This window comes from Giraffa tippelskirchi, chromosome 2, assembly GCF_054371585.1.
Source record: "Giraffa tippelskirchi isolate mGirTip1 chromosome 2, T2T-mGirTip1v1.2.pri, whole genome shotgun sequence".
Classification (NCBI taxonomy): Eukaryota; Metazoa; Chordata; class Mammalia; order Artiodactyla; family Giraffidae; genus Giraffa; species Giraffa tippelskirchi.
This window is the reverse complement of record NC_137276.1, coordinates 170,317,682-170,344,396: the sequence shown is the minus strand read 5'-3', so window position 1 is coordinate 170,344,396 and position 26,715 is coordinate 170,317,682. Positions and strand designations below refer to the sequence as shown.

The 26,715-nt window shown below is 43.9% G+C and overlaps 2 protein-coding genes across 4 annotated transcripts in view; both read right to left on the bottom strand.

Annotated features, from left to right (window-relative positions):
- Positions 1 to 20,525, bottom strand: part of POPDC2 (popeye domain cAMP effector 2) — a 36,761-nt gene extending 16,236 nt beyond the window's left edge. Inside the window, exons 1-4 of one of the 3 annotated variants that reach the window (XM_081571949.1) lie at positions 19,627 to 20,525; positions 14,570 to 14,678; positions 8,345 to 8,895; positions 276 to 2,465 (exon numbers count right to left, since the gene is read on the bottom strand). In XM_081571949.1, coding sequence (XP_081428075.1) covers positions 8,389 to 8,895; positions 14,570 to 14,678; positions 19,627 to 20,117 — 1,107 coding nt within the window. In that variant the 5' untranslated portion in view covers positions 20,118 to 20,525 and the 3' untranslated portion in view covers positions 276 to 2,465; positions 8,345 to 8,388. Of the gene's footprint in view, positions 1 to 275; positions 2,466 to 8,344; positions 8,896 to 14,569; positions 14,679 to 19,626 lie in introns of those variants that run through there. The other 2 variants (XM_081571951.1, XM_081571950.1) reach the window with 2 other exon arrangements.
- COX17 (cytochrome c oxidase copper chaperone COX17) overlaps positions 1,968 to 26,715 on the bottom strand; it is a 36,617-nt gene continuing 11,869 nt past the window's right edge. Inside the window, exons 3-5 of the transcript XR_014077357.1 lie at positions 14,570 to 14,678; positions 8,487 to 8,895; positions 1,968 to 2,465 (exon numbers count right to left, since the gene is read on the bottom strand). The gene's annotated coding sequence lies outside the window, so the exon portion shown is untranslated. The remainder of the gene's footprint in view (positions 2,466 to 8,486; positions 8,896 to 14,569; positions 14,679 to 26,715) is intronic.

Below are 26,715 nucleotides of genomic sequence, written 5' to 3'. Positions count from 1 at the left end.
TTTTGTACAGTTCTTCTGTGTATTCTTGCCACCTCTTCTTAATATCTTCTGCTTCTGTTAGGTCCATAGCATTTCTGTCCTTTATCGAGCCCATCTTTGCATGAAATGTTCCCTTGGTATCTCTAGTTTTTTGAAGATATCTCTAGTCTTTCTCATTCTGTTGTTTTCCTCTATATTTCTTTGCATTGATCACTGAGGAAGGCTTTCTTATCTCTCCTTGCTATTCTTTGGAACTCTGCATTGAAAATGGGAATATCTTTCCTTTTCTCCTTTCCTTTTTGCTTCTCTTCTTTTCCCAGCTATTTGTAAGGCCTCCTCAGATAGCCATTTTACTTTTTTGCATTTCTTTTCCATGGGGATGATCTTGATCCCCATCTCCTGTGCAATGTCATGAATCTCCATCCATAGTTTATCAGGCAGTCTGTCTATCAGATCTAGTCCCTTAAATCTATTTCTCACTTCCATTGTATAATCATAAGGGATTTGATTTAGGTCATACCTGAATGGTCTAGTGGTTTTCCCTACTTTCTTCAAATTAAGTCTGAATTTGGCAATAAGGAGTTCATGATCTGAGCCACAGTCTGCTCCCGGTCTTGTGTTTGCTGACTGTATAGAGCTTCTCCATCTTTGGCTGCAAAGAATATAATCAATCTGATTTCGGTGTAGACCATCTGGTGATGTCCATGTGTAGAGTCTTCTCTTGTGTTGTTGGAAGAGGGTGTTTGCTATTACCAGTGCATTCTCTTGGCAGAACTCTATTAGCCTTTGCCCTTCTTCATTCTGTACTCCAAGGCCAAATTGGCCTGTTACTCCAGGTGTTTCTTGACTTCCTACTTTTGCATTCCGTTCTCCTAGAATGAAAAGGACATCTTTTTTGGGTGTTAATTCTAAAAGGTCTTGTAGGTCTTCATAGAACCATTCAAGTTCAGCTTCTTTGGCATTACTGGTTGGGGCATAGGCTTGGATTACTGTGATATTGAATGGTTTGCCTTGGAAATGAACAGAGACCATTCTGTCGTTTTTGAGATTGCATCCAAGTACTGCGTTTCAGACTCTTTTGTTGACCATGATGGCTACTCCATTTCTTCTAAGGGATTCTTGCCCACAGTAGTAGATATAATGGTCATCTGAGTTAAATTCACCCATTCCAGTCCATCTTAGCTCGCTGATTTCTAGAATGTTGACATTCACTCTTGCCATCTCCTGTTTGACCACTTCCAATTTGCCTTGATTCATGGACCTAACATTCCAGGTTCCTATGCAATATTGCTCTTTACAGCATCGGACATTGCTTCTATCACCAGTCATATCCACAACTGGGTATTGTTTTTGCTTTGGCTCCATCCTTTCATTCTTTCTGGAATTATTTCTCCACTGATCTCCAGTAGCATATAGGGCACCTACCAACCTGGGGAGTTCCTCTTTCAGTATCCTATCATTTTGCCTTTTCATACTGTTAATGGGGTTCTCAAGGCAAGAATACTGAAGTGGTTTGCCATTCCCTTCTCCAGTGGACCACATTCTGTCAGACATCTCCACCATGACCCGTCTGTCTTGGGTGGCCCTGCAGGGCATGGCTTAGTTTCATTGAGTTAGACAAGGCTGTGGTCCATGTGATCAGATTAGCTAGTTTTCTGTGATTTTGGTTTCAGTGTGTCTGCCCTCTAATGTGCTCTCGCAACATCTACCATATTATTTGGGTTTCTTTTACCTTGGACATTTAATTAAATAGATTTGTAAAACTCCTTCTAAAAACTACTGTTTAATATTAGGGTCATAAATAAAGGGAAAGACTTGTAAGTTGAATGTAAAAGATTAAGGGCAAACTAGATTCTAAAATTTCTACTTACCTAAGTTGAACCTTAATTGAGAAAAATATTTTAAATAAAACAAGACAAAAACAGTGAAAACTTCTTGTATAGCTAACTTCATGGATCCTTTCAGAAAGTTGAAGGAAACAACATAAGGAAAGGAAATGAGTGATTTATTGAGTGCTTACTAGGTGCCACAGCATGTCCTAGGTGATTTATTGAAATCAACTCATGGAAGGAATCCTTACAACCCTGTGAAGTGGGTTTTATAATCACCCCTTTACAGATGATGCTCAGAGAGGCTATGTGACTTATCTGAAATTCTACAGTTAGTAAAGGACAGAATCTGTGCTTTGGCACTTTTGGATGCCTTCTCTTGGAAGGAAGTCTGATGAAAGCAAATTTCTAAAAGTCACTCAGGGGCCTTGGTGTGGTTGCAGTGCTGGCATCCTCTGTGTCTGCTTCCACCTTGCCTGGGAGCCTTCCAGTGGGTGAGAAGAGGGGTGTGCACACAAGTGACCATCCTGTGAGGATTAATGTGGCAGAGTAAAGGATGGTCCATTGACCCTTACAGTTCAGGAGTCTGGGTTGGAGCCAAGGGGGCCTGTCCCCTGGACATAACTTCAGAGCAGCTCTGGAGAGGAGTTCTGGAAGCTGTGGAAAAACAGAGGAAGGATTTCAGCACTGTGGCTTGGGATAGCTCACATAACTTCAGAGGGTTCTGTTCAGGTCTTTTTTTCCTCTACAAGTTCCCAATATTTTAACTGTATGTAATGCCTAACAAAATAGGGGCAGTTGAATCTTTGAATCATTTTCTTCTATAATATTAGGGTGAGTCAGTTTTGAAGTTATATAGTTCAATTGTCTCATTTTATAGGAGAAGAGACCAAGAGATCAACTTTGATTTCTTCCTATGAAGAATTTATAGAACTATACTTCCTATCTAACACTATGGAATGAGTTTTTAAAAATCTGCATAGAAAACCAGTGAGTTTTATAAAGCCCTTGTGTTTTATTTTTACAAAGCAAGGAGTAGGTAAATGAGACCTGTAAAACAGAAACGGAAGAAAAATCTTGGGCTGACCCCAAATACAGGCTGTTGTGATCCTGAGCGGGGAGGGAACTGCTGCCTCTAACTTAACTACTTGAACATGGAACCTTGGCAGGTTAAGCAGAGCCACCATCCAGAGACCCAGACCTGGAGACCCTAGGCAGCTCCTGCCAGGCCACCTTCAAGGGCAAGTCTTCAGCCCCAGGAGGCTTTCCATGGTTCTGGGAGAAACGTGCTATTTAACAATTGCTACTGCCGCTACTGCTAAGTCACTTCAGTCGTGTCCGACTCTGTGCAGCCCCATAGACAGCAGCCCATCAGGCTCCGCTGTCCCTGGGATTCTCCAGGCAAGAACACTGGAGTGGGTTGCCATTTCCTTCTCCAGTGCATGAAAGGGAAAAGTGAAATTGAAGTCGCTCAGTCGTGTCCGATTCTTAGCGACCCCATGGACTGTAGCCTACCCGGCTCCTCCATCCATGGGATTTTCCAGGCAAGAGTACTGGAGTGGGGTGCCATTGCCTTCTCCGATTTAACAACAGTGACAGCTAACAAAGCACCATAGGGACTTCTGAGGGAAGGAACCTGAATATAGTGTGATGGTGATCTGTCTCGCCTGGGCAAATAAACAGGTAAAGTTCTGACCATCCCCTAGCTATTCAGGGGCCAAGGAGCTAGTGTGTGTTTTCATTGGACCTCCAACTTTTTGCTGTTCCTTTTGTTGTCAGGGGATCCTGTCGGTTATTACCTCCCTTGGGAAACCAGACTAGAGGAAATAAGGGGAAGTCATGTGTCTCAGAAGGAGTAGGGGGAGGGATTGGGGAGGGAAGTGAGAGTGAGAGAGAAGGGGAGGAATTTGCAAATGACTATACACAGAACAGAATTTTAAAATACATTATATGTTAAACTAGGGCTTTACAGCTTAACAAATTGCCTTTGTGTACTTTATCTCAATTACTCCTCAAGCAACCTGATAACATCGACAGAGGCTACCTATTTACTAACTTCCGAATAGTGCTGGATAGTGAAAGTGGCTCAGTCGTGTCTGACTCTTTGCAACCCCATGGACTATATAGTCCATGGAATTCTCCAGGCCAGAATACTGGAGTGGGTAGCCTTTCCCTTCTCCAGGAGATCTTCCCAACTCAGGGATCGAACCCAGGTCTCTCGCATTGCAGGCAGATTCTTTACCAGCTGAGCCACCTTCTCCAGTGGATCTTCCTGACCCAGGAATCAAACTGGGGTCTCCTGAGTTGCAGTCAGATTCTTTACCAACTGAGCTATCAGGGAATCCCATTTACTTACTAGTAGGTATTAATTATCTATGAGACGATTAGCCCTGTTCTGGAGCTAGGGAACTTCTCTTGAAGGTAATTATGTGGCAGGACAAGATTCACATCTTAGAATCATTGAGTCATAGCATCACAGAGTTAGAAGGCACCTTAATAGCAATAACGTAAGGCATCCTTCTCTTGGAGCGTGAATCACCTTAAAAAAATCTCTGAGAAGATTTCTTCTGATCACTATTTGAATTCTTCCAGTGACGAGTAACTTACTACTCCTTGAGGCAATCCATTCTCCTCATAGCTTTCAGCCCTTAATTCATCTTTGTCCTCAAGAACTTCACCAAATTAAGGTGAAGATATGTTTTTAAAATTTGAAGATATTACTCTTGTCCATCTCTTGCAGATTAAGCATCTTCCAGTCTTTCAGTTGTTTCTCATGATTACTCATAATATGATTACCTGGCACAGTGGCTGAAATACATAGTGGATACTCAGTGAATGTTTGTCGAATTGGTTCTCTTGCCTTTGGTAATATGTCTTGGTCCTGGCCTCTTTCCTTGACCACAATTAATCTCCATGTTGTAATGTGTTTCTCATTTCCTTGTTTATTTAAATAATAAAAAGGAAGCAATATATAGTCTTTACTTTCAAACTACAGAGTCTTCAGAACAATTTGAAAACATAAGCTAAACTGGCCAAATTTTGGACAGCTTTCAGTTAATTTGTGATAATAGACTCAGTAGCTTGACTAAACTGACCACTTCAGAGATGTATTATTCATGGAACATCTCCTGTAAGACATGAAATGAAACATTGTGGAGTGTGTTCGTGAATTAACTGGAAAGATTCTAGTGAAGGCAGGCTTAGTGTGAGGTCTAACTGTGAGACCCTGCATGAATACATTATCATACAGTACTTCTTTCCATGTTAAAAAAGTAACAACCAGTTCTGGCTCAGTTCTGGGTACCACCAGGCTGAAAACTGTGCTCTTCAAAAAAAAAAACAAAACACCACAACAATGCTCCAGTAGAAACACTGACTATTTTTAGTTGGTTTTAAACTGTCTTGATGTGAGGTACAAGCACTGGTGTCAGTGTGATGAAGCTATGTCATTCCCAACAATGCAGAATCCAGTCAGCTTCATGACTCTTATGTTAAGTTCTGGACCAGGATGAATAGCGATGAGCTTACAGTTTTGGTCGCTGAAGAGCCAGAGACTGGGTGGTGAATTGTGCCCTGCTTTGGAAAGGAAACAAGTAAATTGCTACCAGTCTCGAGGGAACTATGCTTGTTCATTACAGTAATAACCATAAAAGGAGTTTGATGACAAATAAGTCAAACCAAACATCCCAAAATACAATTTGGGAAAAATGTCTTTGGGCTAAATTATTCCATTATCACAGACTAAAGCTGTCTGAAATTTGGTCAATTTGATCACATTTTCAAGTTGTTCTGAAAACTCTGTGGAAATTCAGTTCAGTTCAGTCACTCAGTCGTGTCCGACTCTTTGCGACCCCATGAACCACAGCACACCAGGCCTCCCTGTCCATCATCAACTCCCGGAGTCTAACCAAACTCATGTCCATTGAGTTGGTGATGCCGTCCAGCCATCTCATCCTCTGTCATCCCCTTCTCCTCCTGCCCTCAATCTTTCCCAGCATCAGGGTCTTTTCAAATGAGTCAGCTCTTTACATCAGGTGGCCAAAGTATTGGAGTTTCAGCTTCAACATCAGTCCTTCCAATGAACACCCAGGACTAATCTCCTTTAGGATGGACTGGTTGGATCTCCTTGCAGTCCAAGGGACTCTCAAGAATCTTCTCCAACACCACAGTTCAAAAGCATCAATTCTTCGGTGCTCAGTTAACACAGAGTTTTTTTCTTTCTCTCTATTACTTAAACCAACAATGATTCTAATACCTTTTCTCTTTATATTGCAAGTACTAGTAAGTATAAAGAAAGTGAGTTATATTAGCAGTTTTCTTATTGTGAACCTCAGAAAAGGCTGAATTTGGAAAGAGGCCTTTTTTTCAATAGTATTAAGGATAGAGGACCTGAGAGACAGAGGTGGGATCACCTTGCATGTGAACATCTCACCTACCATGCCTCTCACATGGTAGGTGAGATTCTTCACAGGTACAGAATGGAGAGAACTCCTAGTCAAGCAGGACCCTGCCACCCAGCAGAGAGGAGGACAGCTCCAAGTCACAAGAGAAATCATAGTGAAATACAGCAGCAAGTTCTTGCTGGAAGACACACTGATGTCCAGGGACTCGTGTCCATTATAAGGTTGCCTGCCTGCTTCTTTTTCCTCCTCTGAACAGCTCATCCTTTTCCTTCTCACATAAACCCAGGAGTGCCTTGGGGGGGCCAGCTGGGTCAACACATTCATGTGAAGAAAGTAAGGTTCAGTGAGATTGTGTGCTTTGCAAACAGTAGTAGAGCTAGACATAGCAACCAGTACTTTGGGCTCCGGGGCAGGTCTCTTGTCTAAAACACTGCCTGCCTGTTAACCTTTGGGAAAACTCATGCATGAAATGCATAGCCATCAAAGAAGAGAATTTTCACATCTTCACTTGAATGGTTAGGCAGAGGGAGAGGTACTGATCTTGAAAGAGTCAGGATTAAAAATTAAGTTGAGCATATAGGGCAGTTTAGGAAGAAGAGATAGAGCAAGATAGGAAGTGGAGGAAACAGGAAGAAGGCAACAGAGAGATAAACACATAAATAGTCAAATGGGGTCAACGTGGAGGAAAAGTATAGAGAGGGGAAATTAATGGAGAAAAAGAAGAAATGGGCCTTTTTCTTCTTAAAAGCAGCACACTGAGGAAACCAAGGACTGAGCAGAAATCAGAAGGAGGGGAGAAAGAGGAGAACAAATAGAGCCAGGAAAAGAGAAGCAGGCAGAACATGAGAACACAGGAAGCTGTATGAGTTCAGAATGTGTGCAGCTGGGTAGGTATGTGGACAAAGAGAAGGGCCCACAGGACAGAATTCATACACACTGGTGGAGGCAGGCTAGTAGGGGGGTGACCGGCAGCACAGCGGGGGAGGGACAACGGGAGAGGACAGCACAAGTGGAGGAGGTCAAGAAAGTGATCTGCTAGATGCTGCTTCTAAGGACTGATTCCATAGATTATTAATTCCATATCCATGAAACCAAATAGCTAACCTTTTATCACTCACCTCTCTGGCCTCTTTCATCATTTATATGATTTGCTTTTCAAAATGTACAAACATTCACTCACTTAACCTCAAAGTACCCTAGATGCCTTCCTACCTGAAACAGTTTCTTGGGAAAACAGTGTTTCCTAAAGAATGATTAATCTCTTAACCTTGGAAATGTCTTCCAAATTGAGAACAGTGGTATTTTCCTCAGGAAAAGCCAGGCCCGCACCATGGTTGGGTGGAGTCCTAGAGGAAAATGTCACAGCATTGTGAGAGCAGTCAGGGGGAACACGAAAACAATTTCCCAGAACTGCTCAGCACAGCCTTTTATGTACACTCTCCTGAGCCGTACCCACACTCTCCTACGTGTTAGGCCCACCAGATTCACGCCCACTCTACCTCCCACAGTTATGATTTTCTAGCAAAGTCATCCTATTGTAGTAACATTCACTCAGCAGTGTCCAGTCCTGTGCCTAAGCAACACACTCTCCACTGGGTCAGAGGACAGCAAGGTGGGCACATTTTCCTCCCAGTGTCATTAGCCTCCAATCACAAGCCTCTTTGAAATAGGAGCGATTTTAACAGCCTGTCCAATCCAGGCTAAATAATGAATGCTTTCTGGAGCTGACTATATGCCAAGAAGAATCATTAGGAATTTGAGCCATGCCAGCTTTTTAAAGTATTCTTTAAAATGCATGCCATAATAAAATACCCTTTAGCCTTAAATGTGACCTTGGTTATTAGCACAACTTTGAAAAAAAAATAATTAGCAACCTATCTGCTTGATCAAATGTCAACCAGCCAGACCACTTTTGAAAGCAATCACAATGAATAAAGGATGAGTTAAAAAAAAAAAAAAAACCTTCATGCCTTTCATGCACCCGGAGTGCGTTGCTATCTGCAAGGTTGGGTTAATGCCACTTTCTGGGAGTCCTCTGAGAGGACAGGCTCCATGAAATGATTCTTTGCCCTTGTAAACCAAGTTAAGGCCAGCTGTTGGCAAGACTGCAGCAACTGCCTTCTGAGTACTTACACAGGATCCTGAGCCGGGTGGCCGTGCCCATGTTAGCTCTCCCCTCACCTCATGTACTCCCCATCACTCTTATAATCCATGAATGATTCTGATCCCGACACCTCCTCAAAATCCTCCAGAACCAGACTGGTGGAGTCCTCACCCAGGACGCCGCTGTCAGGCCTGGACATTCTGACCCAGGGAGGAGGTGCAGGAGAGTTGGTGACCAGTGGAGGTGGGGAGCTAGGGGATGTTTGCCGGACAGACGTGTGCAGGGCCTGAGGAGGGGATGCGGCTGGCTCACGGACTTCCTCGTCATCCTTCTCAGACTCTGGTCCTGCATCTGCGGCAGCAGGACCCAGGACGTGGTAGAGGCTGGGGAGACGGATGTCAAAGCGTAGCCCAAACTTAGCAAAGAGCTTGTCATTGAGAGCGTAGAGCTTCTCTGAGATGTCATAGCCCAGCAGGACCGAGAAGAGGCGAGAGATGTATCGCTCTTTGGTCAGAAGGAGGTGGAGATTTTTCCGGGGCCAGGAAATGTAGCTACATTCAGTCTCAGCTGTCAGAGTGACCTGAGAGGGGTCAGGGGCAGAAAGTGAAGGTTGAAACTTAAAAATGTGTCCAAACTTAGTACAGAGATATATACAGTTTACTTGGCAAACCGCTGCACTTTGCACTTCTCCTGAAGAAGCTGTGGAAGTACCTCTCCAGGGCCTTGAGTTTCACTGTGTGCACTGATATGCTGAGAGGAGTGGAGTAGGGGGGCTGGTCTTGTGAAGAGCCCTGAGATCACCTTCTGGAATCTCACTGTCCACCTCCAGTCTCCTCAGCTCTTATACGCTATGTTCCATGGCTGATCCCACTAATGGCTACAGAAGGTTCTGAGCCTGTTGTGATTACAGGAGAGAAAAGGGGCCTCCTGATGCTCAGAAGAAAGGTCAGGATGTTGATGACAGTTTTTAAGGATAAAAGATAATATATTGGAGCTGGGACACAAAGAAGAATTGAGAAGAATTTCAGTGAGAAGAGAGCCTCTGATCAGGCATGCCAGGCTGCATCAAGTGGACAGAATGCTGGGCTGGTCTTCAGGCCCATGAGCTACTCTTGACTTGGGTCCTACAAGTAACCAAATGGATCTGATGACTAAATTCAGAAAAGGGGCACAGAGGAAAAGGAACTCTTTTTTTGAGGGGTGATGTGCCTTGCAGCATACAGGATCTTAGTTTCCTAACCAGAGATAGAACCCGTGTCCCCTGCATCAAGAGCACAGAGTCTTAACCCCTGGACCACTAGGGAAGTCCCAAGAGGCACTCTTAAGAACACGAAGTGGAAGGATACCCCACTCTCCATTTATGTAGACATCTAGTAATTTCTGGGTACTCGGCTATGTGCCCATGATGCACAGCTAAGTCACACTTGCAGGGTCAGTAATGTGTGTGCAGAGCAGGTACTTGATAAACATTGTTAAAACAATGACGAGTGGTAAAGATAGGTTTCAAATGCAAACATTCTTAGGATAGTAAAGGAAAAGTGCACAGAATCACACAATTCTTTATACCCTGTCCTAAGTACTTTAAATGTGAGCAGGTTGGCGGAGCTTAAGATGAAGATTTATGAATGGAGACAGTGGAAATGAGAAGGAGGATGGCAGCAGCTAACATTTACTGAGAGTGACCATGTGCCAGTCATCATGTTAAGTGCTTTATGTGGGTTGTCTCATTAAAGGTGGGGTTGGCTTTCCAAACGTTCTTTATCAGAGATCATATATATAATCCTTTTATTTCATTGCCTCCAGAATACCCCCTCTGTTCCCCTCCTCCCCTTCCCATCTGCAGTACCCCTCTTCTGTTCCCTTCATTCATTTCCTCCTCTCCCTCCCTCACCCCTCAGTCATCAGCACTCAAATCAGGGCCTAAATTGCCTCATCAAGACCAGAAACGAGTTTCAAGTTCCAGTTTTACCAGCTGTGTGACATCAGATAAATTGCTTAATCTCTCCAGACTTGTTGCCTCATGAGAATACTGGGCCTTACAATCCATCTGTTACTAATTTGACTCAGCAAGTAGTTGTCACATCTACCATAACCTGTACTTTCAGTGTACTTACTAACAATTCCCAAACAAGAAATCAGGGTGCTGCACACGAAGTGGGTAGACATGAGAGCTAATTAGGATGCAAGCAGTGTCCTCAAAGCTGAACACAAAAGACTGTGGGCATTCTTGCAAATACACTGTTACTTCTTCCATCTTAAATCAAAATTTTAAAATCAAAATCTTTTTTCTTCACTTTAGTAGTTCCTTGGTTACCTATCACTCCATTTATTTGCTCTCCTTTTCAGCAAAACTTCATGAAAAAGTTGTCTATATTTGGCGGTTATCAGTTCCTCTCCTCGCATTTCCCTCTCTTTAGCCAGCAAGGCTTTGCCCCAGTAGTCTACAAACTGTTCCTGGCAAGGTCACCCATGACTCCTACATTGCTGAATCTGACAATCAGTTTTCACGGCATTTAGTCCCTCATCTTTGATATTCTTTACTTGGCTCCCAGGATGCCGCACTTTCCTGTTATAACCTCCAGATTGGTCCCTTTCAGCTTATTTTGCTGCTTTTTACCCCCTTCAACTTCTAAACACTAGAGTACCCCAGGGTTAATGGATTCTTGAATCCCTTTTCTGTCTACACTCACTCACTGGTGATCTTGTCCAGTGTAACAGCTTTAAATATCATCTGTAGGCTAATGACTCCCAAACTTAGTCTCAAGCTCAGACCTTGTTCCTTAATTCCAGACACAAGTATGAAACTGCCTACGCAGTGTCTGTATTTAAATGTCCATAGATGACGCAAATCTAATACCTCCCAAACTGGACTTCCCTCTCTTCTCCCAAAGTCAATACTATCTGCAGCCTTCCTTATCACATTTGATAGCAGCTCCATCCTTCCAGTTTCTCAGGTCAGAAGTCTTAGAAGTTTTCTTGATCCTCTTTCTCTCACATACTACATCCAATGTGTTTGGAAATCCTTTTGGCTCTTCATTCCCTTCCCTCTCCCTGTTCCAGACTCATTGACCTTCTTTCTGGACCTCAAACATGCTAGTCTCTCTCACACCCAGATTTTGCACCGGCTCTTCCCTCTGTCTAATATGCTATTCCCTCAGATATTCTTAGAGCTCACACTGCCAATCACCTCAGGTCTTTGCTCAAATGTCATTGGTTCAACAAAGACTTCCATGAAATCCCCAATTACAATTGCAACTATAGTTGACCCTTGAGCAACACAGGTTTGAACTGTGCGGATCCATTTAAATGGGGATTTTTTTTTTCAATAGTAAATACCTGAAGTAGTACACAATTGGCTGACTGGTTAAGTCTGAGGATGTGGAACCCCAGATCTAGGGGAACTGTATATTTGAAGGTTGGACTATAAATTATGGGCTTCCCTAGTAGCTCAGCTGGTAAAGAATCCACCTGCAATGCAGAAGACCCCAGTTCGATTCCTGGAGAAGGGAAAGGCTACCCACTCCAGTATATTCTGGCCTGGAGAATTCTGTGAACTGTATAGTCCATGTGGTCTCAAAGAGTCAGACACTACTGAGTGACTTTCACTATAAATTATACATGGATTTTCTACTGTGTGAAAGGTTGGTACCCCTACCTCCTGTGTTGTTCAGGGGTCAATTGTATCTCTCTCTTATACTATTCTATTTTTTTACTATAATTTATTATTTTTAACATATTACATAATTTACTTATTCATAATTTCTATGGCTAATTTTTTGTCTCACCTACTAGAATGTGAATTGTATGAAGGCAGGGACCTTCATCTGTTCTGTTGACCGATACACTCTGAGCACCTTTAATAGTGCCCAGGTGGGAATTCCCTAGCAATCCAGAGGTTAAGACTCCATACTTCCACTGCAGGGGGCATGGGTTCATGAACCATGGGTTCAACCCCTGGTCAGGGAACTAAGATCCCACATTCCATGTGATGTGGCAGAAAATAAAACCAAACAAAAAGAAACCATATAGTGCCCAGGTTACTGTAACAGCTCAATAAATATTACCGAAATGAGTGAATGAATCAGGTAAAAACTATTAGTCTTGTATGCTGCAAAATAACTTGATGTTGTTTTCTCATGCCCAGTATAAAATCCTTCCTAAATATCTTCAGAAACCAATGGACTGACTGGTTTGACGAGGTTTTTTTTTAACCTTCACCTTTGAAGCTGGTTTAATGGATTAAATGAGATGATGTACATAAAGAGACCTCGAGTCCAGTAAAACATGATTCTAATTAGAGAAATAATGCTGATTTCCATGTGATCACTCCCATGCTATGTTCTTGGTGACTGATGAGAGGGTGGCAGTGTTTAATAGTCAATAAATTCTTCATTGAATTCTTGAGAGGTGTGATGGAATGTTGATTCTCTTGTGGCAAACTCAATAAGAATTATGATTCAATCACTGTGGATTCCCTATTAGCCAACAAAGACTATGCAAATGCAAAGGCAAGGACAAGATGAACTACAACCGGAGACAACACTTGACATTTGCAAAGAGGAAATGGGACTTCACAGAGCCAAGAGCAAGTGTGTGGATCTCATGGCTCCCAATGGAGGTGCATACTAAAAATATAAATGGAAGAAATGTGACGGTCCCGACATCCCTCTCAGATGCTGAGAGGCCATCTGGGGTCATAGCCCTTCCTTTCAAGCATAACTAAGGGGAGGACACTCGGCTTATCCACCACCTGTTTCTCGGTTTCAGTGTCAGAAACAGAGCCTGGTCTGGCTGGCTCAGGACCTGACTCAGCCCTCCTGAAGGTTCTTGTGGCTCTGATGGAGTTCTCAAAGGTGACTGCTGAGCCGCTTGGAGAGGATATGAGTGTGTGGTGGGGGAGGCACATGTTCAGAGGGGGGCCTGTGGCTAATGATCCAGGCAGTGGGATCAGGATTGCCCCTCAGGCTCTGTCCTCACAGAGCCAAAAGTCAGGGTGGGGCGGAAGCAGGCACAGCCAGGTGGCACCGGCAGGCATATGTCTATTTTGGGGCTGGCGTAAATGCTTGCCTGAGGAACTTCCTGATAGAAATGATAGGAGACAGAGGGAACCCAGTACTGGCAAACTATCTGGACAGGGGAGTCCCTATAATGGTGTATATGTGTAAACTCCACTCTCCTGATAACCCCCCATTTTAAAAAAGAATAGAATAGTGGTGTCAGGCAACTTGGTTTTGCCACTTTCTAGGTGAAGAGCTTGGGCAAATTACTTGAGGTTTCTGAGCCTTAGTTTCCTCATCTGTTAAACAGGTTAATAACAATATTCAATCCAGAGGACTGTTGTGAGAATCAATAAAGCAATAAAATAGGTAGTGCTTGTCACATAGTAGCCATACAGTAAGTGAGAACTATAAAGAAGGTAACTGAAATCTGAAGGATTGACAGAGAAGAAAGGAGGGCTTGAGCAGCCAGGCCCTGACCTTAGACTGTGTGTGCGACGCCCTCTGGAGCACTCTGAGACACCCATGGCCTACTGCCAAGGCAGTTCAGTGAAACTTTACTGAACACCGACTACTGTGTACAAAGTATTGCCCTTTGGAGCCTGGAGACGGAGAGGAAAAGCCCAGATTTCTATGTCAAGGAATTTACTATGCAAAAGACAGAAAGAAAACCAAATTGTACATGTGTGCAGTCAGCATAGTAAAAGGAATAGAAGAGGCACGCAGGCATTGTATGGGGGTGGAAGCTGGTGAGGTCAGTCTGGGCAGGCTTCAGAGGAAGTGAGATGCCATAGCCTCCTCTTGATGAGGGAAGTGCATTTCGGATAGAGGCGACAATAGGGGCCAAGGCACGGCCGTGCAAAACAATGTGGTATGTTTAGGGAAGTACTAGTAATTCAGTATGGCTGGTGTGAGCAGGAAGTGTAAGGAAAGGGCTGGAGATATGGCTCCAGGATGTCACTAAAGGTCTTAAGTTACTCTCTAAGGAGTGAGGGCTTTTATCCTGTGATCACTGGGGTCTTCTGGAAGAGTTTTAGGCATAGGAGTGACATGGCCCCCCTTTCAGGGATCACCAACTCCCTACCCTACCCCTCCTCTGCTAGGCACTTTTTCCACTGGAGGAGAGTGCTCCCACCTCAAGCATCATATTGGCAGTAGTTCAAAGGTCTGACAAAAGAGAGGAAAGATGGAAGCACGGATATTGCTGGGTTGCAGTGGGATGGGCTGGGGCAGTGCTGCCATGGGGCTCCCTATTACCTGGAACACCCCTTCCTCAGAGGGATGCAGCGATTCCCACTCAGGAGAGTCCATGAACTGGTAAGGAAAGATGTAGTGCAGAAACTGCCCGTCCTGGCTCACACGAACCCTGGCAAAGGGAGAGAAGAGACTGTGTGGGAAAAGAGAAGTGGTTACCCAAAGCTTCTCCGGAGTTTAAATTACATGTTAAAAGAGTGGAAAATGACTAGGATCCAGAATGGGCTTTTTCCTCTTTTACCTAGAAAACTCAGTCTCAGTTTCAACCTCTCTTCTAAAGTCAGTTGTACTGGGAAAGAAAGTGTTTATTGAACAAAGGGGGCAGATCAACAAGCTCTCTGAGGTACATCCTGTCCAACTGGAAGGAGCTATTGTTCCACTTTTTCTGGAGCTTAATTGTCTAAAAAAAATATGTATGGAGAACCTTCTGTGTTCCTGGAAGTCTGGGAACGTGGAGATGATATGGTCCTTTTTTTTTTTCTTTTTTATTCTTCAGCTGCACTGCGTGGCAACTGCTGGACCACCAGGGAAGACCCGGTAATCTGATTCTTGCCTTTCAGGATTTCACGATTTAGTGGAAGCCACAGGCATATAAATAACTAGCTGTAAATCAACATGTGCTATTGTGAGACAGGAGACTAGAGGAGGGAGAGAGCTTAGTTCTCTCCAAGTGGCAGACTTCTCAAAGATGACATTTTTTTTTTTTTCAAAGATGACATTTGAGCTGATTTCTGAAGGATATATAGGATACTGAGAAGCTGATCAGAATGCAGATGAGGATCTGAGAAATCCAGTGTAGAATTCTGTTTTCCAATATCAGCTTTTCCGCGTCCTCTATGGTACTGGAACTTTTTTAGCAGGGCTCATGACTGCCCAGCTAGACTATGTTTCTCTACTTCCCTTGCAGCTGAGTAGAGCCATGTGATTAAGCTCTGGCCAAGAGGATATTAGCACTCCATATCTTGCTCCCAATGAATGCCTAGATATATATGTATGTGTGCAAATTACCAAAGACCACTATCGATTAACAAACCTTATGTATTATCTGACAACTTAAAGATGGAAAACAGAAAGGGAGGTAGGTCTCAAACCAAGCCAAGAATGTGGTGTCAGCCTACACTCTCCGATGGCAGAAACACACTTGCTCCTACAAGACCTATCAATATGTGTAGATAGCCATCAGAACTTCCCTGAGTAATGAAAGGATGCAAGAGAAAATGAAGTGCCATGTGCTCCTACCTCATGGTCTTCACATATTCTGTTCCCTCCAGCTGCCTCTCTTCCCAATCCGCACCTTCTCCTCAGGCCTCAGCTTACACATTCCTTCCTCCAGGAAGACTCATCTGGCCCCCCCGAAAATTTAGGTCCACTGTTTATAAGTTCTGATTGTATTTTGCCTTGCTCCTTAGAATTAGTGACTAGAGTCATGAATTAGTGACTCTCTTGATAGACTGTAAATTCCATGAGTACAAGGAAAATATTTTTCATTTTTTAACAAGAGATCCCTAGTCTCTAGCTCTCTTTGTAAATATTTTTCGAAATGGGGAGGGAGGAAGGAAGGGAGAAAGGAAAGGAAGAGGGATGGAAAGATCAAACAAATGAACTCACTGTGTCACCATAAAGGAGACCAAAACCTCAAGGAAATGCTTCTAGGACAAAGGAAGAAAGACAACAGGAGAGAATGAAGCTGCTGCCATACACATCAGATCCTCCCATCCTTCATCCTCTTCCCATGCAAGGAATCTGGCCACCCTAGCAAACCACTGAGGAGGGACAAGACTTTACAGTGTAAGTAACATCTAATGAGAGGCTCTCCAGGTGGCTCAGTGATAAAGAATCCACCTGCCAATGCAGGAGATGTGGGTTCAGTCCCCGGGTGTTTTGTTTTCCTTTGATTTTGCAGTTTCAATCCCTGGATTGGGAAGATCTCCTAGAGAAGAAAATGGCAACGCACTCCAGTATTCTTGCCTGGGAAATCCCATGGACAGAGGAACCTACAATCCATGGAGGCTCCAGAGCAGGCTACAAACCATGGGGTTGCAAAAGAGTTGGACAAGACTTAGCGACTAAAACAACATCTAATGAGGCTTCATGGCTTCCTGAAGCCATTCACATTGTATACTATATCCTTTATCCTTTGAGTCTCTTCTTCCTCCTTGATCTCCTGACAACAGGTAATTTCCTCCTCCATGAACAGCTTGGAGAGCTGCCTGCCTCTTCAGGAGGCTGTGCATGTGGGAGTTCATGCTTGGGATTGTATATGAGAGAAACTCTCCAACAGTAAGCACAGCTTAACAGGGTGATGAACTTTGAAGAAGTCACTTTGCCTTTCTGAGTCTTGAAAGGGACTGATCGCATTATGAAAATAAAACAAAAAGGGCATCTGAGGTTTTAGCAAAGGACTCCAGATGAAGTATGCATGTGAGCTGGGGAGGTCTCCATCAGAAGCCCCCACTTCTCGGCATGGAGTTCTATTCTGCTGCTTCAAGGTGTTTGGTACCTCACCAGCCAAAGATAATGATGATTCTCCTTTAAAGTTGGAGGCTGGTTATAGACTAGAAGTCCTTTCCTCAGCTCCAACTTAGCAAAGTTGAGATAGGATGATGTTGAAAGATACCAAAACAAAACTCTTCCTTCAAATCTTGAAAAGCAAGAAAAATATTGAAATTTCTAATTTTTAACTTGAGTTTTTGATGCTAAGTATACTAGGAAATGGAGAAGGAAATGGCAACACACTTCAGTACTCTTGCCTGGAAAAATCCATGGATGGAAGAGGCTGGTAGGCTACAGTCCATGGAGTCACAAAGAGTCAGACACGATTGAGCAACTTCTCTTTCTTTCTTTCTATAGTTCCTTTTGGAGAAGGAAATGGCAACCCACTCCAGTATTCTTGCCTGGAGAATCCCATGGACGGAAGGGCCTGGTGGGCTACAGTCTATGGGGTTGCAAAGAGTCGGACACGACTAAGCAACAAACACACACACACACATACAAGAAAAAGGGCTTCACGGGTTGCTCAGCTGGTAAAGAATTCGCCTGCAATGCAGGAGACCTAGGTTTAATCCCTGGTTGGGAATATTCCCTGAAGGAGGGCATGCAACCCACTCCAGTATTCTTGCCTGGAGAATCCCCATAGATAGAGGAGCCTGGCAGGCTACAGTCCAGGGGGTCACAAAGAGTTGGACACGACTGAGTGACTAAGCACAGCGTATACTAGGAAAAATCACACTGAGGGGGCAAGCCCCTCTCTCCTCTTCACAGGAACATGGCCTTCTACAAGTTCATGATAAATCTATCATATAAAAGATACCTGAATCATATAATAATTATTATGTTCTTCCATAAATGAGCAACATACAGTGCAGTGGGTGTTTCTCCTACCTGTCTTAATCCCCTCCTTTGAACAGAGATGCTAGGAGATGCAAACAATATCATGGGGCTCATGAATGAACATGTTTCCTAAACTGTCCTTATTTTAAGCGTGGAATTGTAGGTGGCAAACATTTTGGCAATAGTCATAATATATTTGTATTTGCATGTGTATTTGTTTACAAATAATTTCATTTATTTATACTTTAACCATAAATGAAATGAAACATCACAAAACCTCATAGCTCATTCAACCCAGGACCTCAGTGTCCAAACAAAATTAAAATGTGTATACATTATACTTTGATTCTATACATTAATACATAAATGCATGGTATCAACATTACTAGTAGTAGTAGTTGTGGTAATACTATCATCATAAATGTCAAAGTCTTTTTCCCCACTGGCAATCTTTTCTGGTTTCTTTTTTTTCTTTTCCCCTTTTCTTTCTTTCCTTTTTCTTCCTTTGAATCACTGCATTCTTGTGGTCTCAAAAAAGCAGGAAAGAGGAAATTAAGGACAAAGTTTTTAAATACTTTACTTGTTTTCCACAGAGCCAGTCCAAGTATATACCAGGTAAAGATGCTTACTGTCAGATGCTTAGCTCCACATAAAAGTCTCACTAGGGCAATATTTCAAAGAATTCACGATTTCCTACCAAATGTGCAGCACAGAGCTACATAGTATTTGTTCAGAAGAGATCAGTCAACGGCCAACATTCACGTGCAGGCTAATCCTAACAAAGCCCATTTTGCTAAGGTCTGACTGTCAGCCTCCTTAAAACGTGTCAGCCAGGTGTCGCCACTATATCCTCAAAGAGACACACATGGGCATCACTACTCTCCCCTCACTGTCTGGCCCTCAGATTTATAGCATTTTACTTCTTGGTCTGTAAGAATCTCAATAGAACAATTTGGAATGAAAATGTGGACAAGGGTAACCTGCTGCATTGTTGTCGTTGTCACTAAGGTGTGTGTGACTCTTTTACAACTGCATGAACTGTAGCCCGCCAGGCTCCTCTGTCTATGGGATTCCTCAGGCAAGAATACTGGAGTGGGTAACCATTTCCTTCTCCAGGGGATCTTCCTGACCCAAGGATCAAATCTACATCTACTTCATTGGCAGGCAGGTTCTTTACCACTGAGCCATCAGGGAAGCCCATTCCTGCTCCATACCTGGGTATATACAGCATAGCTTTACCATAGAATCTGTATAGATATCCCCCAATATCTCTGATGTCCTGGTGAGAGCAGGGCTTACAAAAAATCTCCTATTTTGGCACTGTTTCTTACACATAGTTGGCACTTAGCAAAGGTTGAATGCATATGAGAGAAACTAATTAATGTTATTGAAATGTTCAGTTTTCCAAAGCTTACAGAGATATTGCTGCAGTTTAGGCATGACATGCTGGCATGGTGTGGTCATTTCAGAGCCAGGGTCAAGAAACATTCACCCCACACCTCCCAGCAGCAAGCATATTCACAATTCTTCCTGCCAACCACGAGCTAGTTTCCTCATGAAAAATATTAAGAAAGGGGAAGCAAGTATGCGCTTAGAAAAATCTATTTTGGTTTGTTTGACTTGCCACATCCTTCCTCAATGGAAGAGATACGAAATGGAAAGGGAGGCACTGGTAAACGAGAAGCCGCGGGCGTGGGGAAGACACGCTGGGTAGCGACAGAATGGCTCACCGGCCAGAGAGCAGCAGGGACAGGCGGTCAATGGGCGTCTCACCCTCCACGGCATAGGTCTGCTCTGTGGCCAGAGTCAAGACCTGCCCCTCGCAGCAGTGCACGATCTCCTTGTACGCTGGCAGGGGCACCTGGAGGGGCAGGCACAGCGTCTCGTAGAGCAGCTCCAGCTCCTCGGGGAGGGTGTCCTCACGCAGGCGGTACACCAGGTGTGCCAGCTGGAGCACACAGGCCATTGCCAGCAGGACGCTCCAGAGAACAATGTCCAGGCCGCAGGCACCGAACCAGCCCCATAGCACACAGCACAGGTAGCCTGTGCCCAGGAAGCCAAAAAGGTAGAAGCACCCATACACCCCGCTGCCGCCCATGAAGCCCAGGAGCAGGAAGCAGTTGGCCAGGTGGAAGACAGCCCCTTCTAGGTCCTGCCTCCAGGCAATGCACAGTGGCCCGTGCCGGAGGAGCTGACCCTCCGTGCTGCCGTTGCTGCTCATCTTCGGGTCTCAAAGCCTGTCGGGCTCTAAGACTGTCCCCACATGGGAAATTCAGGAAATGGGTTAACCTGTCCTCCCACTTGTTTCACCTCCGGCTTCTCCCCGCCAACTCCACCTTTCTTGGGAGGAATGCTTCCAGCAGCTTTAGGAATGAATAGCAAAACATCATATACTTCATGGAGAACTGAAAACTTTTCTTTCTCTTTCCCTCAGCAAGGCTCTGGCCCTCCTGGCAAAGCTGTGGTGAGTGTCCTCAGCTCCAGGTTTCTTAGAACAGTCTTCACATTTGACTCTCGGCAGGAAACCTAAATTGTCCTGAGAAAAAGATAGGACTATGGGGCTGAAAGCTTCAGCAGTGAGGGATAATAAAGCTGCCACATCCTGCTCTCTGTTGTTCCCAAACAGAATGAAGAGCGCCCAGCACGGGAGGCACATTTGTGTTCCATTTGGAATGCGTCTCTCTTGGCACCGGAAGAAAGGGTGACCCCAGACGGATACCATGTTTGGAATTGGAATCCAAGAGGTACTGGCAGTGAGAAAAAACAGGCCAGGCATAGAGGCAGGCTGGCAGAGCACTTAACATACCTCCCCAGAGGACAAGATAAGGCCTGGGCAAGAGAGGCAAGTCAAGGGAAGGGGGCAAAGAGGGTGGACAAAGGGAAAGCGAGCACAGAATTTACTATCACACCTTAGGTAGGACACTGTCCAGAGCCCCCTCTGGGGAGGGCTCGGGGCTCTCCTGAGGTAGGAGGACACATCAAGGTTGGAAAGTAGGGGACTATTATCAGAAAAAATCCTAACAGTGAGAAGTGGAAAACCCCTCGAAGGCCTTTATGAAGTCATATTGGAAATATCAGTAGGCATTTATTTGACATTCATTAAACAAAAAAAGGTATGCAAAGCAACTTTTGAATTCTGAATTTCTTCTGCATGTATCTGGATCTAGTAATAGTTTATACAATGGTGATACATTGCTCAGACCATCATCCCACCCACTCCAATACTTACAAACGATAATAACCATCACCTATTAAACACCTACAAAGTGCCAGATCTAGATTAGTTATTTCTATACACACATAATTTAGTCTTCACACAATTACATTCCAAATAAATATTGCCATCCTCCTAGATCTGAAAGAAACTGAGGTTTAGAGAGGTAACAAATTCCCACATGTAGTGACAGAGACAGGATTTGATCTCATCTATCAGACTTACAGCTGTGTCCCAAGTAGTTTGCCCAGTAAGTGGAAATTCAAGACTAGATCCATAACTCCTGACTTAACTCCCCCCAGGAAGTCTGAGGATGTCCAGGAACTTCTGGATGACCCTGCGGTCTGCTTTGGGTCACCAAGTTAAAATCTGGGAATATGCAAACACTAAACTAAAAATGTCCCTCTGACCTCCAAATGACTCCTTGCTTCTGTTTCCTTACTACCCTTACTCCTACAGCCCCTGAGGTCCGTGGGCAGGGATGGGGGAAGAGGAGGGGCACTTGGTAACCTAGAATTACTCAAGCATTCCCTCCATAGAGGCCTTTATTATACTGCTGGTAACCTAACTAAAATTAGTGAGAAGTTAGGAATTGTCAGATATGCTGAGGAGTAGAAATTTTCAGTTCAACACATACTGAGTGCCTGCTATGAACCAAACATTTAAGAGAATCAAAGTGTCCCAAAAGCTCTCACTCTTATCAAGTGAGAGCTGCCTCAGAAAACAATGGTGATTCAGTGTGGGAAGTACAGTAACTGAGTTGAGTTTAGGAGAGGTGGCATCCTAAGAGGAAGATGGCATCAAGAAAGAAAGACACAGGGCTAACAAGGAATTTGGGGGCCAGGATTGAATTAGCCAAATAGACGGAGAAGAGGATTTCCATTGGTAAGAACAGCAGACTCATAGGCAGAGAGGTGTGAAAACGTACATCATGTCAAAAGCTGTTTTTTTCTTATTTAATTACAATTGCCTGACAAACAAATGTTCATCTTATTCCCTTTTTTCTAAAGATGAGGCAGGAAATCAGTGGTAAAGGAAAAAAGAGAGTGCCTGGAGAAGGACTCCCCCTCCAATGCCCTGCCCCCCACACCCCCACCCCCAACCTTTCCCACAGCAGTGATTTGGATCTGTGATATTGTTTGAGTAGTGGAATTGGGGATTTCCATATGCTGCTTTTCTGTCACCTGCCTGCCTCCCGGCCAAGCCACCCCCTTTAACAAGCAACAGTTGCTCATCCCTCCACCTTAGTCATGCACCCCCTGAGCTGTCAAAGTGGCCATCTCTGCCAGCTGTGAGCAAGGAAATCAGAAGCAACCAAGGCTCTGCCCAAGATAGAATTTCAAAGCAGGTCATCTTTCTCAGCCAGCCTGACCAGTGGCTGGCCCTGACCCCTTAAAGAGACAGCAGACCCACTGACTGTTGCTCTCAGCCTACCTTCTTTGTCAATTCACAAATGTGTTCATCTGAGCAGAAGGTACTAACATATAGCAAGCAGGTATTATTTCCTCATGTCTCCCCATGATACCTTTTTTTTTTTTAAATGGAAGAAATGAACTCAATAAGGTTAAGGAACATTCCCAAGGTGATAGAGATAGTATGTGAAAAGAGGCTAAAGCTTAGGTCATTGTGACTCTAAATTGTAACCTAGAGCCAGACATCCTGGAATGTGAAGTCAAGTGGGCCTTAGAAAGCATCACTACGAACAAAGCTAGTGGAGGTGATGGAATTCCAGTTGAGCTATTTCAAATATTGAAAGATGATGCTGTGAAAGTGCTGCACTCGATATGCCAGCAAATCCGGAAAACTCAGCAGTGGCCACAGACTGGAAAAGGTCAGTTTTCATTCCAATCCCAAAGAAAGGCAATCCCAAAGAATGCTTGAACTACCGCACAATTGCACTCATCTCACAAGCTAGTAAAGTAATACTCAAAATTCTCCAAGCCAGGCTTCAGCAATATGTGAACTGTGAACTTCCAGATGTTCAAGCTGGTTTTAGAAAAGGCAGAGGAACCAGAGATCAAATTGCCAACATCCGCTGGATCATCGAAAAAGCAAGAGAGTTCCAGAAAAACATCTATTTCTGCTTTATTGACTATGCCAAAGCCTTTGACTGTGTGGATAACAATAAACTGTGGAAAATTCTGAAAGAGATGGGAATACCAGACCATCTGACCTGTCTCTTGAGAAACCTGTATGCAGGTCAGGAAGCAACAGTTAGAACTGGACATGGAACAACAGACTGGTTCCAAATAGGAACAGGAGTACGTCAAGGCTGTATATTGTCACCCTGCTTATTTAACTTATATGCAGAGTACACCATGAGAAACATTGGGCTGGAAGAAGCACAAGCTGGAATCAAGATTGCTGGGAGAAATATCAATAACCTCAGATATGCGGATGACACCACCCTTATGGCAGAAAGTGAAGAAGAACTAAAGAGCCTCTTGATGAAAGTGAAAGAGGAGAGTAAAAAAATTGGCTTAAAGCTCAACATTCAGAAAACTGAGATCATGGCATCTGGTCCCATCACTTCATGGGAAATAGATGGGGAAACAGTGGAAACAGTGTCAGACTTTATGTTTTTGGGCTCCAAAATCACTGCTGATGGTGATTGCAGCCATGAAATTAAAAGACGCTTACTCCTTGGAAGGAAGGTTATGACCAACCTAGATAGCATATTGAAAAGCAGAGACATTACTTTGCCAACAAAGGTCTGTCTAGTCAAGGCTATGGTTTTTCCAGTAGTCATATATGGATGTGAGAGTTGGACGGTGAAGAAAGCTGAGCGCCGAAGAATTGATACTTTTGAACTGTGGTGTTGGAGGAGACTCTTGAGAGTCCCTTGAACTGCAAGGAGATCCAACCAGTCCATCCTAAAGGAGATCAGTCCTGGGTGTTCATTGGAAGGACTGATGTTGAAGCTGAAACTCCAATACTTTGGCCACCTCATGAGAAGAGTTGACTCATTGGAAAACACCCTAATGCTGGGTAGGATTAGGGGCAGGAGGAGAAGGGGACGACAGAGGATGAGATGGCTGGATGGCATCACTGACTCGATGGACATGAGTTTGGGTAAACTCCGGGAGTTGGTGATGGACAGGGAGGCCTGGCATGCTGCAATTCCTGGGGTTGCAAAGAGTCGTACATGACTAAGCGACTGAATTGAACTGAACTGTGCTGTACCACCTTGCCAGCTACTTTTGGAAGTTTATATATGTCCATGTGTAGGCTCATTCATTGTTACCGGGGTTTGAGTATGTCACTGGGGCGGCATAAACCCCGCATGCTGCCTCCTGCAGTGATAGTGACAGTGATGTCTATGGGAAGGGACCTATGATGGGAATACAATGGAAAGCTGTATCTTGCTTATTTTTAAAACTAGGTTTGATAGAACAGGAGAGAAAAAAGTGTGTGTGTCAAATGGTATGTTCTTACATGGAAAGCCACAAATACACCGTAGAAAATATTTGGGGAGAATAAAAGGAAAGACACAGAAGTTTGCATCAATTCTATTCAATAGGCATTTACTTTGAACAAAGTATGTGTGCCAGGAACTGGTGATAGAAGATGAATAAGACAATGATCACCTTCAAGGAACTTTTGGTCTAGTGAGGGAGACTGACCCAGAAAAAAGTACAACCCCCAAAATACACTTATCGGGTATGTGACCAACGAGACATAAGAGGACATGCTGAGGAACTTCTGGGGAAAGTATACTCCTTTGTGGAGACAGTAAGGAGGCCTGCTACCTTTCATCCTGGCTTGAGTAGCGTGATATGTAATGCTTGACGCAACCATAGCCATGAGATAGGATGGGGTTCAAGGAAGCACTGATGGGTGGAGCAAAGAATTCAGGAAAAGCATCACAGGGAAGGTGACATTTAAGCTGGTCTAAAAAAAAGCTCAGTAGGTGTTCCCCCAGGTGGGGAAGGGCCTGCCAGGAAAGGAGAACAGAATGTGAAGTCAAATCCAGAAGTAAAATGAAAATACATGCCGTATTCTGGTAATGGAGAACAGTTTGTTACACGTGAATCAAAGGGAGCACAGGACATGAGGCAGGAGAAGCAAGCCGGGGCCAGATTATGAAGTGAGCCAGCTGAACCACCTCTCCAAGCGTGGTCATAGACCACGGCTGGTCTGAGAGCTGTCACTGGTCCATGATGAGATATGGACAGAAATTGGGAGAACTTAGACATTTTATACAGTTTGACAGGAAACTTATTAGCCTATGAATTGGAAAAAATTGAAGTAGTCCTTCACCTCACATAGTTTGAGAAACCCTGGGTTTGAGATGAATGCTTTGCTAACATAGTTATTAAAATAGAACACAGGTGTGATTTTAGGCATTGGACACATACTGCTGAGCTGATCTCAGGCAGACACTACTACTTTCTTATCCCATTTCCTCTTTCCCCCTAATCTGTGAAACTCTGATTTTCTTGGACAATATATGAAGAAGGGTGGGCTTCTCCCTGGGTTGCCAGGGCCTGACTGGTCAAAGCCAAGCACACTATCCCATTCCTCTCTACTGCAACCGGTTTAAGAGTGGGCATGTGACCAATGGGACACGAGGTTGTGTACATGCGAGCATCTGAGGAAAAGTATTTTCCCTGATAGAGCCAGTAAGGACGCCTGCTACCTTTAATCCTGGTTTGAATACAGCTGTATGATGGTGTAATGCTTGAAGCTACCATAGCCATGAGATAGGATAGGCCTAAGGATGAAGCCTAAAGTTAGAGAGGAGAAAAACAGAACAAGCCTTGGTTCTTCAAAGTGTCACTGAACATTGTATCAAATCTGAAACTTTCAACCGCCAGACTTTATGACAGGAAATAAATTACATTTATTACTTAAGCCATTCTAGTTGGGTATTCTAGTACTTGCAGTTGAATACATTCAGATGCAGATCTCCCTAAAGATCTACATGGGCTTTCCAGGTGGCACTAGTGGTAAAGAACCCGTCTGCCAATGCAGGAGACATAAGAGACATGGGTTCGATCCCTGGGTCAGGAAGATTCCCTGGAGGAAGGCATGGCAACCTACTCCAGTAGTCTTGCCTGGAGAATCCCATGGAGAGGAGCCTGGTGGGCTACAGTCCATAGGGTTGCAAAGAGTTGGACACGACTGAAGTGACTTAGCATGCACACACGCAAGGATCTCCATAAGGACTGCTCTTCAGCCAGTAGTTGTTAAACATCTCCTATATTATTCTGTGAAAACTGAGTATCAGATGACTTGTTATGTGCTACCAATAACTTTCTCTTAAAAGTTGGAGTCAACTGAGAAGAAATGCTCCTCTCAACTCAGTTTGACCATTAGAATAATTTGGTGGTTAATAAACAAGATGATTTGGTGCCAAGTTGGTTATCTGTTCAACATCTATTTACCATTTACTTCTTCCTCCTTATAACAATTCCAGTTTTGTTCTGATATCTAAGCTACACAGGGGTCCAAGGAGGGAATCCTGGTTTAATCCAATCAGCATAAGGCATTCTGTTGACAATTATCATTATACTCTTTCCAGGTGGCACAGATGGTAAAGAATCCCCTTGCCAGGAAATGCAAGAGACACCAGTTTGATCCCTGGGTCAGGAAGATCCCCTGG